At 41.1% G+C, this 16,248-nt stretch overlaps 1 protein-coding gene across 5 annotated transcripts in view; it reads right to left on the bottom strand.

Moving 5' to 3' along the window:
• The window catches only part of SPECC1 (sperm antigen with calponin homology and coiled-coil domains 1), a 334,491-nt gene that overhangs the window by 252,595 nt on the left and 65,648 nt on the right, over window positions 1-16,248 (bottom strand). For 4 of the 5 annotated variants that reach the window (XM_033921588.1, XM_033921589.1, XM_033921586.1 and 1 more), the window contains exon 2: window positions 732-875. In XM_033921588.1, the coding sequence (XP_033777479.1) occupies window positions 732-857 (126 nt within the window). In that variant the 5' untranslated portion in view covers window positions 858-875. Of the gene's footprint in view, window positions 1-731; window positions 876-13,331; window positions 13,384-16,248 lie in introns of those variants that run through there. The other variant, XM_033921590.1, reaches the window with a different exon arrangement.

The following is a 16,248-nucleotide window of genomic DNA, read 5'->3' as shown; positions in this document are numbered from 1 at the left end:
GCCCCCCATGCCCTATAACATGTGCAACTCCAAAAGGGGTGACCATAGGTAGGCCAGACCATGGGTAGGCCAGATCATGGCCTATCCATGGCCTGGCCTACCCATAGCCTAGCCCTGGCCTACCCATAGCCTAGCCCTGGCCTACCCATGATCTGGCCTACCCTAGACCCGGCCTCAGCCACACCCATCCCTACCCTGTTATACCCCAGTCCCACCCCCAATCCCGCGCCCTGCCCCAGCCTCCCCCTCCCCCCGCTGCCTGCCCAACAGTGATTTGTTCCAAGCTTTTTAAAACCTGGACAAAGTGCCGAGTTTTGAAAAGCTGTCCGGGGAAATCCAGACGTCTGGTAATCCTAGCCATAGCCATTCCCAGAAATTAGGTGTGATGTTACAGAATACTTGCATTTGTGTGTCTAACTGCCATCAGTTGGGTGTAAGCAGCCTTTACAAATTACTAACTTAGTGAGGATCATAATAGTGCCTAATATTAAGCACCATTTGCTGAATCTGACCCTTAAAACTCTGCAATGAAAAACAACTGTGAACATCAGAACTGGACCATAAAGGCAGGAAGTCAGCTTAGGTCTGGCTCAAGGCCAGCAGTTTGCCAACGCTTGCAAAGCTTTCTAGGAAATTCTCAACAGAACAGTAGGAGCTGGTAAACCAGGACCGATCCCTAGAGCCAGGGGGTTGGTCTCTTATAGTTATCTGGCACTTACTGACAGACTCACCTTGCTGAGCCGAGACTCAAAAGCCAGGGAATTGGAGGACCTAGAGGTCTTCATTCCGGAGGCAGCAATGCGGAGAACTCTCCCACGTTCACTCTCCTGGCTCCCAGGCCTGGCCGCACCCTTCATTCTCCGAGGTCTACAAGTCTGAAGTTGGAAAGAGAAAATATTACTGAGAGGACAGAAGCCACCACTCCTAGTAGCATACATGAAATGAGTCCTTTACAAAGGAATGTAAGCCAAAGGGTGAACGTGCAAGGAGGCAGACTCAGAAGCAAATCAGAGAGCTATTTTTCCCCCCCACAGAACGTGTAGTGCATTAATGGAATAGCTTCTCATTGGATGTGGAAGACAAAAAAAAGTAATATCTGAAAAAAGAATGGAAAAAGTGCAGGGGATTGGGAACATAGGGAATGCTGGGTAAGTCCTATAGTCCATTCTGTGTCCCACAGTGGCCAGCCCAGATCACCTGGAAATACCTCACAGATTTCAAAAAGCAAGTCCTCTCCCATCTTGCTTACTCCCAGAACTAAGAACTGAAAAGCAAAGGCTTGATTAAGATCTGCTGTAAGGGGGGGGGGGGGGGAGGGAGAGACTGCTGCTGAAGATGATGAGGAAACAGGCCCTATGGCCTTATCTGCAGACATTTATGCATCGGTGCTCATGCATGCTTCAAAACCATCTTATTTCTTGCTTCTGTTGCTTCCTCCTCAGCTACTTTCTTTGATATCTTAACATTTTATCTCCAATCCTCTCACACTTTTATGGAATAAGAACTGGTCTCTGTTTAGCAGCAATCTTCTTTTAAAAAAAAAAAAATCAAAAGCACCTCCTCCCACCATCAATCATTCATGTCATTGGCATACTTTCTGCAGTATCTCACTGATGTATATTGTAGAGTTCTGATGACAATCAATCAGAACAGCAATGCCCATACTTTATCTAGATTCATAAGAGTGCCAGCAGCTAGCTGGAAAAAACACAAAAACAAAACCACTCTGAAAAAAAGTTTAAAGCAGCAAAACTGGCTGAAAAATAAACAAAAACAAGGAACTTGGTCTTGTTTTCTTTAAATAGAGTCAACTACAGCCGGAGTTTGGTGTCATCAAGACTATAGAATGACATGAGTATTGTGTTCAATTCTGGTTGCTGTAGCTCAAAAAAAAGATAAACCAGAATTAAAAAAGGTTTAAAGAAGAGCAACCAAGATAATAAAGGGGATGGAACTTCTCTCGTATGAGGAAAGGCTAAAGAAGTTAGGGATCTTCAGCTTGGAAAAGAAACAGCCGAGAGGAGATATGAATGAAGTCAAGAAAATCCTGAGTGGGTGCAGAATGGATACAAGTGGATCAATTTTTTACTCCATCAAAAATTGCAAAGACTAGGGGGATACTCGATGAACTTACAAGGAAATACTTTTAAAACCAATAGAAGAAAATATTTTTTTTCAGTCAGAGAATAGTTAAGCTCTGGAACACATTGCCAGAGGATATGGTAACAGCGGTTAATGTAGTTGGTTAAAAAAAAAAAAAAAAGGTTTGGACAAGTTCCTGGAGGAAAAGCCCATAGTCTGCTATTGAGATAAGACAGGAAGCCACTGCTTGAAATGATATACATCATAAGAGGTTCCGATGTCTGTATAATTTATGTTATGTCCACCACAAGTTTAATTACTCAGAGGGAATAAAAGCACATCAACTGAGATATCTAAAACAAGTTTCAAGTTTAATGATTCTTTTGATTAATCGCTTAATCATAGTTCTAAGCGATGAACAATTTAAAATACATTCAATGGGAAACAATACTATACAAACTTTGAACAATACAATAGGGTTAAAGATTAGCTCATCATATTCATAACATAAGGTAAAAAGGGGATGTGAAATACAATTTAATATAGAAAAGCAGAACAAAAATGGAAAGGTACACGAGGGAGGGAATAAAAGCATATTAATACAATAAAATCAATGGCCTGGGGGTTAAGAGATTAAATTTCAAAGGCATCTTTAAAAAGAAATGTTTTAAAATTACTTTTGAATTTTCCCAGATCCTGCTCCTTTCGTAAATAAATATTAAGAATTAATAAACAGTTTGTTATCATAACATTTAAAATTAGTTCCAAAAATTCATTATTAAAATCATTTTTTGATCATCTGAATAATCCCCCTTTTTGCTATAAATAATTTAATGCCCTGGGGTAAGTAGCATGGAATGTTGCCATAACTTGTTTTTTTGCCTCGTACTTATGACCTGGATTGGCTACAGTGGAAACAGGATACTGAGTTGATGGACCATTGGTCTATAGAAAAATCTCTAGCACCCAGACCAAAACTAGTGAAGTGTTTCCAGGATGCACCCCGGCTACCAGCAAACTTCCCTTTTCATTTCTATATCAAATGCGTACTAAATAAATGTGGAGAGTGGATGGACTAAGTAGTCTTTATCTGCCAGGCTTATGTTAAAATGTTCACATATTGCTCAGATGTAGAAGGGAGAGGAGGGGAGGGGAGGGGGACCCATTCTCTTCAGTAGATAAAAACAACTAAAATTAAGAAAAAAAATTGGACATTTTATGTATGTCCATTGCTGTACAGTGAGAGATTAGAGAAACTGGGCCTCTTCTCCCTTGAAAAGAGAAGGCTGAGAGGGAACATGATCGATACATTCAAGATACTGAAGGGAATGGACTCAGTTGATAAGGACAGGGCACTCTCTAAAGTTAAGGGGATAGATTCTGTATAAACATAAGGACATTCTTCTTCACCCAGAGAGTGGTAGAAAACTGGAACGCTCTTCTGGAGGCTGTTATAGGGGAAAACACCCTCCAGGGATTCAAGACAAAGTTGGACAAGTTCCTGCTAAACTGGAATGTACGTAGATAAAGTTAGTCTCAGTTAGGGCACTGGTCTTTGACTTAAGGGCCCCCGCGTGAGTGGACTGCTGGGCATGATGGACCACTGGTCTGACCTAGCAGCAGCAATTCTTATGTTCTTCTGAATATCAGAATACTTGGCATGTATTTGTCGAGATCAGGGCTTCAGTCTAGTCCTCGGGATGCTTGTAGCCAGTTGGATTTTCAGGATTTCCACAATAAACAGGCAATTCTTGTAGTGAAACACAGATACTTAAAGGAGGGATTCCTGCTTCCCCACCACAACTTGACTTGCTGTAAGCTTGAGCCAAGCAGAGGTGTAGTAAGGGTGAACAGTGCCTGTGGTGGTGGCGCCCCTCCATCACACCCCCCCCAGCCACATGTGCGTGCCCCCTTCCCTTTTCCCCTACCTTTTTAACTTCTCCGGCATGAACAGCATGCCTACGTCGGTGTCGGCTCACCCTCATACTTCTGAGGCGCAGGTCCCAGAAGTGATATCAGAGAGCAACGAAGCGAGCACCATCCTCACTCTGGGGATGTAAAAAAAAGGTATGGGGGGGACAGCAAGGAGCACATGGCAAGGAGATGAGTGGAGGGTGGGGGAGATGGAAAGGAGGAGGGGTGCTGTGCCCTTAGGAAGACCGCGCCCCCCCTCCCCACACACCCTTACTATGCCACTGGAGCCATGCATGCTGGAATTTCAGGTTGGTATCACAGTTTAACTCCCATAGGGCTTGAACTTCCAGATGAGTGTGGCGTAGTGGTTAGAGCTACAGCCTCAGCACTCAGAGGTTGTGGGTTCAAACCCCACACTGCTCCTTGTGACCACTAGGCAAGTCACTTAAGCCTCCATTGCCCCAGGTACATTAGACAGAGTGCGAGTCCGCCAGGAAGATAGGGAAAATATTTGAGTACCTGATTTATAACCTATTCTGAATTCCTTTGGGAGGACAGGCTAAAAAAAAATCAAATGAATGAAATACAGATGTGCATGCAGATCAGACTCATTCATTGTGGGTGTCATGAAAACCTGACTGGCTGGATGTGTTCCATGGACTGGGTGGAGAACCACTGCTCTGGACCAGCAGGTCCCTAAGAGGTAAGATATGTATCAAAGTATTTGGTGCAGACCACTGGTTCCCAACCCTGTCCTGGAGGGCCACCAGGCCAATCGGGTTTTCAGGTTAGCCCTAATGAATATACATGAGAGAGATTTGCTATATAATGGAAGTGAGAGGCATGCAAATCTGCTCCATGCATATTCATTAGGGCTAGCCTGAAAACCCGATTGGCCTGATGGTCCTCCAGGACAGGGTTGGGAACCACTGGTGTAGACAGCAAGCCTGTATTTCCTTTTACAACCAGCAGTGCCTGCAAGTTGGGAGGACCAGCAATCTTGAAGAGTCAGGCTCTTGAAATCCCTGTAACTCAGTGGTCTCAAACTCAAACCCTTTGCAGGGCCACATTTTGAATTTCTAGGTACTTGGAGGGCTGAAGAAAAAAAAAAGTTAATGTCTTATTAAAGAAATGACAATTTTGCATGAGGTAAAACTCTTTAGCGTTTATAAATCTTTCCTTTTGGCTAAGTCTTAATAATAATATTGTAATTTATAGCTAGAGACATATGATCAAGAAACTGTTTTATTTTACTTTTGTGATTATGATAAACATACCGAGGGTCTCAAAATAGTACCTGGCGGGCTGCGACTTTGAGACCACTGCTATAACTACGGTAGTTCCTATTTCTGCTTCCCTACTACTCCCAATAACAACTACTGCCTTCAGTCCCAAATGAAAATGTTGCAGGTCTGTTGTCCATATAGATTCTATTTGCTATATAATGTCTGAGTAGCATATTTGCAGATTTTTGTGTTGCAGTATGGTGGCAGATAAAGGTCAAATGGCCCATCCAGTCTGCCCATCCACAGCATCTACCATCTCTTCCTCTCCCTAAGAGATCCTATGTGCCTATCCCACGCTTTTTTTAATTCAGACACAGTCTTTGTCTCCACCACCTCTACCGGGAGACTATTCCAAACATCTACCATCCTTTCTGTAAAAATTTTCTTAGATTACTCTTGTTACCTCTTAACTTCATCCTATGCCCTCTCATTCTGGAGCTTCCTTTCAAATGAAAGACTCACTTCATGCACATTTATGCCATGTAGGTTTTTAAATGTATATCATATCTCCCTTCTCCCGCCTTTTCTCCAAACTATACGTACATATTGAGATCTTTAAGTCTGTCCCCCTAAACACCTTACGATGAAGACCACTGACCATTTTAGTAGCCTTCCTCTGGACCAAGTCCATCCTGTTTATATCTTTTTGAAAGGTGTGGTCTCCAGAATTGTACACAATATTCTTAATGAGATCTCGCCAGAGTCTTAATCTGGGCATCAAAACCGCCTTTCTAACTCCTGAAAGTGCTGAAAGTTCTCAGTCCAAGCAAGAGGAGGGCGCCGTGGATATGGTTCAATCAATTATGGATATGGTTCAATCAATGTAAAAAAAAAAAAAAACAACCCAGAATTTTGTTTCTGAAATTGGCACTTAAAATAAGAACACTCTTCATCTACAGTAGCCAAACATTCAGACTTTAGGAAGTTTGTTAATTTGAGAGTATTGAACAGTTCTCAGCCCAGCCAACCATCTTAAATGTAACCAATCATCATTCTTATTGTGAACCACAATGACTCCAAGCAGAGAATTGTGGGATATAAGAACCATATGATATGATAATATGATGACCCTTTTTAATGTTTGGTGTGTCACAGCAGAAGAAAGGTTGAGAACCACTGCTATAGACTGTTAAATCCGATGTATGGCTTATGGCTTCCAAAGGAATACAACAATGCTCCCAAATATACCTACAGATATGTACATTTCAGCAGGAATAATGGTTGGGCACACCACGCTTCTTTTTGCCTCTTCACAATTTGACATCTCTTCTCACATCTTTCAACACTCAGTTACTCTCTTCTGCACTTATTTTCCTTCCTCCATCATCACTCCATCCCTCCTGCCTCCAGTATAGCCATCCCGCTCTTAACCCATGACATGTTTCCACTGCCTCTCCCCAGTCCCCAGCATCTATTGCCTGCCACTTCCTTTTCCCTTGTGCAGCATCCGTCCACTACCTCATGTCTTCCTCAAACATCTGTTCCCCCTCCTTCCTCTCTCAGGTAATCCGAATGGTAGGAACCCATCCCTTGACCTGCCAGCATTACATTTCCAAAATTTGCAAGGCCAGTACTTCCCAACTGGTAATTGTGTGTGAGAATGGTGTCATGTCGCAGGTCGTTTCACAAAATCAGGCCTGAGGCTCCTGACTGAACTAAACACACTTATTAACAGGGATGGAGCCAGGGTTTCTGGCACCCTTCACTTTCCACTGGGGCTGCTGCTGCCACCCTACCTCTGCTGTTGTATTGCGCAGTCTCAGTCTCACAAGACTTGCACTGAAGTTCTTTCTTGCATCATATAGCTTAAAGGAAAAGAGCTGAACTCTGCCCACAGATAAGGCTTGCACAACAGGTTCTAAAGCAATGCTCATGGCAGCTTTAATGCCACAAAAAAATGTCTGTGCTCCCCCCTCCCCTGCACCATGCTAACCACACTTACTGTATTCAGCCGGCCCTGCTTATTAATGCACTGTATAGCTTATTGTTTTCTTTGCTTTTCTTATATATCACCAGCAAGCCTAAAAGTGATCAAAGTGGTGAGGTATTTTTTTTTTGTCCCCGGAGGGCTCAATATCTGAGTTTTTACCCGAGACAATGAAGAGTTAAATGACTTGCACAAAGAGCTGCAGTGGGATTTGAACTCGACTCCCCTGGCCCTCCACTCCACTGTCACGTACCCACACGTTGTCATGCTTTCAGTATGCCTTGCACAGCTGCTAGCTCTCTGGGGGTTGTTGGTGCTTGAGCACCACCGAAATTGAGCAGATGTCTTCACTTTGTCAAGAGAGGTACATGGGGGTGCTAAATCCATCACAAAATCATTCTGAAGAGTTGTGTCTTGTATATGAATGCCAGGAAGTGGAGAGTATACTGCCCAATTGTTGGTGCTGGTGTCAGGTTCAGTGGTCCTGAGGCAGAGGCAGAAAGCCACAAAATAATCGTTGCCCTTTTTTTCAATTTGAACCTTGACTATCTAATCTGTTACAGATTAAAGTAACGTCAGTAAAAAAAAAAAAAAATTTTCAAAGACGCATTTCATGAAAATTTTTTATGCCGATGATGGGTAGGAGGTAGGGTCATATGACTCGCCCAGTACCAAGGCTTTCTCTTTCATGGGCTCTGAAATCACTGGCGTTCAAACTATTAATCAGCAGAGTGGTATTTTGCTTAATTTTTGTATATGAAAGCTGAATTTTTGATCCCTGGCAAATTGATGGCACTGTCCCCAAAACCAGTAGAACATATGCACTACTGAACAATTAAGGGTTAGACCTTATTTTCTCTACCAACACTAAAGGATACTCATCCATCAATAATCCTATCACTACTGCACTTCTCTCAGGACTACGGAAGAAAACAACAAAAACCCCTCCAAATACATAACACAGCAGCGAGACTTGTATATAAATCGAGATTCAATTGCATCACACCATGACTTGTAGAGTTACATTGGTTCCCAGTTGACAAGTGGGTCAAATTCAAACTATGCTATTGTGCAAGACTTGCTTGACCCCATTTGATCGTGATTGGCGTGTTTGTTATCTTTTATGCAGTTTGCTTTATACCTTAACCACCATGGACCCCTGAGGAAGGCGTGTTATCCGAAACACGGACCGTGTCGGGTCCCTTGGTTGGCTATAAGGTTGTATATGTTACTGCATTTACTAATAAACAATGCCTGCATCTTGTACATTATCTGCAGTCTGTTCGTTGTTTTCTGGTTGCTGTGGTTTACTGCAGACTACGTTGGCTTTTCTAAGTACCTAGCAACATATCTTAAAATTTTAGCTGTTTTATCTACATCTGAGGAAGGATATGAAGGGTCATGCCAATATGCAAACATTAACATAAGCCTGGTAGATAAAGACCACTTGGCCTATCTACTCTCCACATTTTTGGAGTTAATATTTTGATATAGAGATGAAAAGGGAAGCTTGCTGGTAGCCAGGGTACATCGTGGAAACTGTTCACCAGTTCCGTCTCTGAATGCTAGAGGTTATTCTATAGTCTGGTTGCTAGAGGTCATAGGAACATGATAGCCATACTGGGTCAGACCAATGGATCATATTTTAGGAATAAGCAGTAGATTTCCCCAAGCCATCTCAATAATGGCCTATGGGCTTCTTTTAGGAAATTATCCAAATTTTTTTTTTTAAAACACCCTGCTAAGCTTACTTTCTTTCTTTTCTCGTTCCCAATATACCCCTTCCCCCCTCTGAAATCCTTTTCAAACCCCTCCCCCCCCTCTGAAATCCTAATCAAACCGTATTTTGCAATCCGAGACATGTCTTCTAAAATGTCTCCCTGAAAATCTCTTAAACTATATATTGTAATTTTCGATGTATTTTTTGTTAATTCGCGACCTTTTTCTTAACAGGTCCTCTCGAAAATGTCTTAGCGCACTGTACACTATATACTGTATACTTTCTCATTCTTAAAGTTTGATGTACTCTGTATCTCTTCTGACTATATGCATATTGTAATTCACTGAATATCCAGCTATCTTGAATGTAAACCACCTAGAAGTCGCAAGATTGTGGCGATATAGAAAAATAAAGTTATTATTACTGATTTTACCACATTCTCCGGCAACGAATTCTAGAGTTTAATTATATATTGTGTGGAGAAATATTTTCTCCGGTTTGTTTTAAATCTACTACTTAGTAGTTCCATTCTATGCCCCCTCGTCCTAGTATTTTTGGAAAGAGTAAACAAGCACATCTACCCTTTCCACTCCACTCAGTATTTTATAGATCTCTATCAAATTACCCCTGAGCTGTCTCTTCTCCAAATTGAGGAGCCCTAGCCGCTGTAGCCTTACCTTATAGGGAAGTTGTCCCATCCCTTTATCATTGTCATTGCCCTTCTCTGTACCTTTTCTAATTCCACGATATCATTTTTGAGATATGGTGACCAGAATTGCACACAGTATTCGAGGTACAGCCATACCACAGAGCGATAAAAGGGCATTAACATTTTCATCTTTGTTTTTCCATTCCTTTCCTGATAATTCATAATATTCTACATGCATTTGCTTTCTTAGCTGCTACTGCACATCGAGCTGAAGGTTTCAACATACTGTATCCTTAACGATGACACCTAGATCCTTTCCCTGGGCAGTGACTTCTAACATGGAATTCTGCATCACATAGCTATGGTTCAGGTTCCTTTTTCACACATGCATCATTTGCACTTGCTCACATTAAACATCATCTACATTTGATGCCCATTCTACCAGTTTCACAAGGTCCTTTTGCAATTTAACAACTTCGAATAGCTGTGTCAGCAGCAAAATTTAGGCCACCTTTTATCAAGCCGCACAAGGGTTTTTTTCATCGCGGGTTGTTATGTAACAGCTCCGATACTCATATGAATTCTATGAGCATCAGAGCTTTTACTACAGTGGTCTGCAATGAAAAAAAACCAAACACAACCTTACATGGTTTGATAAAAGGGGGCCTAATTATCTCATTAGTCATCACCATATCTAGATCATTGATAAATGTTAAAAAGCAGCGGTCCCAGCTTATAGGTGGGCTATAAGCTTTTTTAAATAAAGATCTGCCGAACAATGAAACACTAATCGTTTGATATTATCCTTTCCATCCCTGAAAAGAGTAAAATATAAGATACACTGCTATTCAAAATTCAGAAATCCTTATCCATAGAGATGTGCACTTCCACCACATACGCTCAGTTTCATAAATACCTGAAAACATGGCTTTTACAAAAATCCTGGCTAGGAGCCTAGCTCAAGCCTAATTCTGAACTGTATGCTCCTGAATATGATATGAATATACTATCCATGAACTCACTGCACCAGAAGTCTATGCTAGGAGCAAAACTGGAGTGTATCCTGCACTGTATATCTCATTTGCTTGCAATGTTATTGCTGTTATAATGCTCATGCTGTACCGATTGTTGTCGTTAACCCACCTCCAACTCCAGAGGACTTTGTAGGATACAAGACCACAACGTAACAAGTATGATACACAAATTCTGCTAAAGATTTGTTAGGACTGATCACTCAAAAGGTCCTAATATATAAACATCACAACATTCCTATAAGAACTTCGTTGGCTACCAGTGGCATAGTTAGGGAGGTTGGCACCCCCTGCTCTTGCCCCTTTGACGTTTGAGCACCTTCCCCGCTCCTCACGTACCTCTTGAATTATTTGCTGGCATGAGCAGCATCTTCCACCTGCGACCAGGAAGAGTGATGTAAGAAGGGAGCCAAACATTTCAAGAGGTATGCGAGAGGGGGCAGAGAGGAGGAGAGGTGCCCCTACGACGATGGTACCTGAGGAAGTCCACCATCCCTGCCTCCCCTTATTATGCCACTGATGGCTACCAGTACACTATAAGGCTAAATTTTAAATTCTCTGCTCTTTAAGGCCCTTAAAGGAAATGAAACAGGATACTTGAAGAACAGGATCTCTTTTTATGATCCTTTGAAGTCTCCAGGGTCCTCCTAAAGAGCATCCCTAGCCATAGCCTCTCTAAAGGAAATGACACCGTGTGACACATGCCAGAGAGCCTTCTCAGGAGCAGCCCACATACTCTGAACTCATGCCAAGAAAAGCTTCAGCTAACACAAAACTACTTCTGCTTCAGGAAGTAGCTGAAAACCTGGCTTTGCTCCCAAGTCTTCAGTGAGAAGTCACATGTATCCAGATTAACATCAACTGCACATACTACACAGGACTAGGTTACCACATACACTCTGAGGTCAGCTCCACCTTCCCTGGCTGCACATGTAATTTGTTTTCCTTCAAATTAGAGAACAGCAGGCTACGTACGCATCTCAGCTCTCTTATTTACATTATCTCATCTGTCTATTCCACCTCCACCTGTTCTCTTCCCTATTTAAGGTTTTTTTAAACAACGTGAATCATGCATCTAATTACTATACTGTTATAAATATTACACTATTAATGTGCATTGTCTCGTATGAATGTTTTACTATATTTTAATGTGTACTATGCAAAATTGTATTGTATTGTATTTTACTAATTGTAATCTGTAATTCACTGACTGTACTGTATCATCCTCACCATTTGTATTCTGTAATTCGCCGACTGTCCAGCTCTCCACTGTGAACCGCCTAGAAGTCGTAAGATTATGACGGTATAGAAGAAATACAGTTATTATTATTAAAACCGTACTATATTGCTGTTACTGTGATTTGATTTGCTTGTTTCTAAATTTACCTTGTTATTTTAATTGTGTTCTGTGCTGATACTTGAAGATTTTTGGGTTGTACCGTCACTATAATTGTAAAATTGCCTATGCCCAATTCATATTTGCTGTACACTGCCTTGGGTGAAATTTCTTCAGAAATAAATAAAATTGTAACATAATACATGAATTGTTCTGCCCCCGGCAGCCTTGCACTAGTTTAAGATGTGTTAAATTTATTCCTTCTTTCCATGGGACTTTTTGATGCAGTCGATGTGTGAGCAAGGCATTGTATGTAATGTAGTTTCGTACATACTGCAGCCACTCCTGCTTACCTATACAAGCTTTGTTCTAGTGGTCTAAAACCCCCCTCCCTTTTCCCGTCATCTAAGCTTGGGTCTTTTGTCTCACTGTGGCACAGGTCATCTCTACAACCTTTGCTCAAATGGGTCTGCAAAGGTATGTCCCCTCTCTCTCTGTTACCTGTTGCCAAGCTCTGTCCCTACTGGTCTCTTCTCTTCCCTCCCCTGATTTCTGGCTACTCCATGAGAATCTTTTGTCCTCAACTCCAGTCACACTTATGCTTCCATCTTGAGCACGTGGCTCTATCCCCAGCAAAGCACCAGTATTTCACATTAAGCTATCCAACCACATGCAAGAAGAACTCACCATCTCAACTCTGAAACTTGGAGAACTTTTCTACCCATCTTGTATTTCTTCATCTCTGTCCATCCTCCATTCTTCAAATCTACATTGTCTTCCACAGTGGCAACATCTAGGAGATTCACCAGTTGTGAGTACATCTACTTTATTTACTCAATAAAATATATTTCTGAAAATGATATGGACCGCATATGTGTGGGTTGGTGTGCTAAGGTTTAGTTATCTGTTGAATATACTACATGCCTGCAGCAACACAGGCTATATAGCAACCAAACATGAATAAAAAAATTTTAGTTAGAAAGCAGGAAATCCCTGCCTCAAAATGTTTGCTGTTCCAGCACAAACTAAGAACACTGATCACCAGCCATGGGCCAAGCTCTTACAGGGATCTCTTGTCAAGTCCTTAAATAGAAATGGTGTGGAAACCTGCATGATTTGGGTTTGTAAAATGCTAGACTGCTGGAGGACTATAATGCACACCTCAGAGCAGGGGTTCAACTCGTTTCTTGAGAGACTTAACAAGCCAGTCTGGTTTTCAAGATAGCCACGAGATAAATTTGCATGCACTGCCTCCACAGCAAAACTAACTCAGTTCATGAGACACACCAAGTCAAGTCTGATTTTCAAAATATCTGCAATGAATATGCATACGATAGGAACCCATGCCATAGAAGGAACACTGTCTTAAAAGTGCTGCCAACTCACCCCAACTCAAACAGGCTGATCAGTCTAGGGTTTGTCTCACTTTGAAATTCATCTATGAGAAATCAATGAGATTTATTTTAAAAAATTACTCGCCTAAAATCTTAGGCGGTTTACAATTTAAAAAATTTCATAATCGCTTAAATACACACATAAAAACATTTCCACAATCCTACATAGCCTAACGTGTTTTAGGGTAAACATCACATTCATAGGTCTACTTCTCAAATATAACAACTAAATATAACATTATCAACTAAAGGCAAAATTCAAGCCTAAATGCACAGCAACTAAAATGTATTGGCAGCAAAATTCTTAACTCTGCAAAGGAGGATTTTTCTGTGTCAACATAATGGATCTCTTTCCTACTTCTCACTTCTAACATATAGTTTTCAGATCTTAATGTACGTCTTGGTTGATATGTAGAATTTTCTTAAAATAATCAGGCAATTTATCATATAGTTCTTGGTGAACTAATTTTAATACCTTATATTTTATCTGGTAATTCACAAGCAACCAATGAAGTTTCTTCAATATGGGTGTGATATGATCAACATGAGGTACACCCATTAACATTCCAGCAGCTAAATTCTGAATAACTTACAATGTATGCACTCGTGGCCATGTATCTGCAGTTCGCCCGATTTTTAATCTTAAAAAGTATGATGATGTTAGTCCTTTTTATACCAAGTTGCATTGGTTGCCTTTTGGGGCCAGAGTGCTTTTTAAGTTTGGATGTATTTGTTATAAGGTGCTTTTTGGATTATCTCCCTCATATTTGTCCCCCTATCTGAAGCTTTCTTACTCGACAAAAGGAACTAGAAATTCTGGAAAGTTCATCTTCCCTACTCCAAAGGCCAGTCGTTTTAAGACCTTTTTAGACAGAACTTTGGAGTATCAAGCTGGGAAGATGAACTCCTGGCTAAGTCCGATGATCGTTCAATCTAATTCTTACTTCACATTTAGGAAATTATTAAAGACCTATTTGACAAATAAGAATATTAATTTCGATATATTTTAATGAGGTTTTCTGTTTCTATTCTTATTGTCATAGTATGCTTTAATTTTTTAATAATTTTTAATATTGTACTGGAATGTTTAACAATTGTATTACTTTTATTATATAATTTTAGAATGATAGAGACTTATAAGATCATGAGGGGCATAGAGAGAGTAGAGAGGGACGGATTCTTCAAACTTTCAAAAAATATAAGAACAAGAGGGCATTCGGAAAAACTGAAAGGGGACAGATTCAAAACAAATGCTAGGAAGTTCTTCTTTACCCAGCGTGTGGTGGACACCTGGAATGCGCTTCCAGAGGACGTAATAGGGCAGAGTACGGTATTGGGATTTAAGAAAGGATTGGACAATTTCCTGCTGGAAAGGGGGATAGAAGGTTATAAATAGAGGATCACTGCACAGGTCCTGGACCTGTTGGGGCCGCCGCGTGAGCGGGCTGCTGGGCATGATGGACCTCAGGTCTGAACCAGCAGAGGCATTGCTTATGTTCTTACATAGATAGTGTGTTCTATGAAACTGTACCATATGCTGAACTGTCTCAGTATTCTCCTATTGTGAATCGCCCAGAACTACTAGTTGGGCGGTATACAAGAAAAATAATTATTAAATAATAATAATTATTATTATACCCAAGTATAATGCATTACAATAATCCAATTTTGACAACACCATATTCTGCAATACCCCCCTGAAATCCCATCCAGTAAGTATTGGCTTCAGCTGACAACAACATTCTTAACGCAAAGCATGTCGACTGATCTACTCTGTGCATCCAGTGTCATAGCGAGGGTAAGTGGCACCTGGGGCGATGGCGCCCCTCTCCCACCGCTCCTTCCTGACCCTCCCTGCCGCTCTTGCACTCCCTTCCCTTCACCTATACCTTTTTAATTTTCCAGGCGAGAGCAACAGCACAAACTTGTTGTCCGCATCGTGTCGGCGATCCATCTGATGTCACTTCCTAGGCGCAGGGTCTGGATGCGATATCAGAGAAAGCCGACACTGATGTGGGTAGCAAGTTTGTAATGCTGCTCATGCAGGAAAAATGAAAGAGGTACCGAGGAAAGGGCGCATGCATGCGCACGGTGGGGGGGGAGGGGAGGTTGGGAAGGAGAGGAAGTGGAGCGGAGGATGGGTGCCTGCAACCTTTACAAAGAACGCACCTTGGGTGGAAACCCCCACCCCCCCTTACTATGCCAGTGTGTGTACCCACTGTCAATTTTGCATCCAATAACACTCCAAGCAACATTATTTCCTTTAACTATAATCAAATCATCATCCATAAATAATAATAATAACTTTATTCTTCTATACCGCCACAATCTTGCGACTTCTAGGCGGTTTACATTCAAGAGAGCTGGACATTCAGCAATTTACAATATGTAGAAGGAGTACAGAGTACAGAGACTTTAAGAAATCGAAATTACAAAATATACTGTTTGCTAAAAATTTCGGAGCGGACCTGTAAAGAAAAGTCGCAAATTAAAAAAAAAACCAGCGAAAATTACAATATACAGTTTGTTTAGAGATTAAAAAAAACAGCGAAAATTACTGAATAACTGTCCAAAAATCTATATTGCTTCTATGGCTTGGGGAACTATGGGGTCCCTTTTTACTAAGGCGCGTTAGTGCATCCTAGCACGCGCTAAATGCCAACGCGTCCGATATAATGGGCGTGTTAGCATTGAGTGTGCGCCAAGACGCACCAGCATGCCTCAGTAAAAGGACCCCTATATTTCACTCTATGAAATGCATTTCAGAACTTTAGAATTTTTAAAAAGTTTTTCTTTATAAGTATAGTCCAGGAATGACCTGAACAGAAGAAACAATATTATATGTAGTGAATTTTTTTTGTAGTTAAAAAAAAAAAATAACCAAGACAAACATTAAAACAAAAAGTAAC

Source organism: Geotrypetes seraphini, chromosome 15 (genome assembly GCF_902459505.1).
Source record: "Geotrypetes seraphini chromosome 15, aGeoSer1.1, whole genome shotgun sequence".
Lineage (NCBI taxonomy): Eukaryota > Metazoa > Chordata > Amphibia > Gymnophiona > Dermophiidae > Geotrypetes > Geotrypetes seraphini.
The sequence above is the reverse complement of the archived record's forward strand: the minus strand, read 5'-3'. Positions and strand labels throughout refer to the sequence as shown.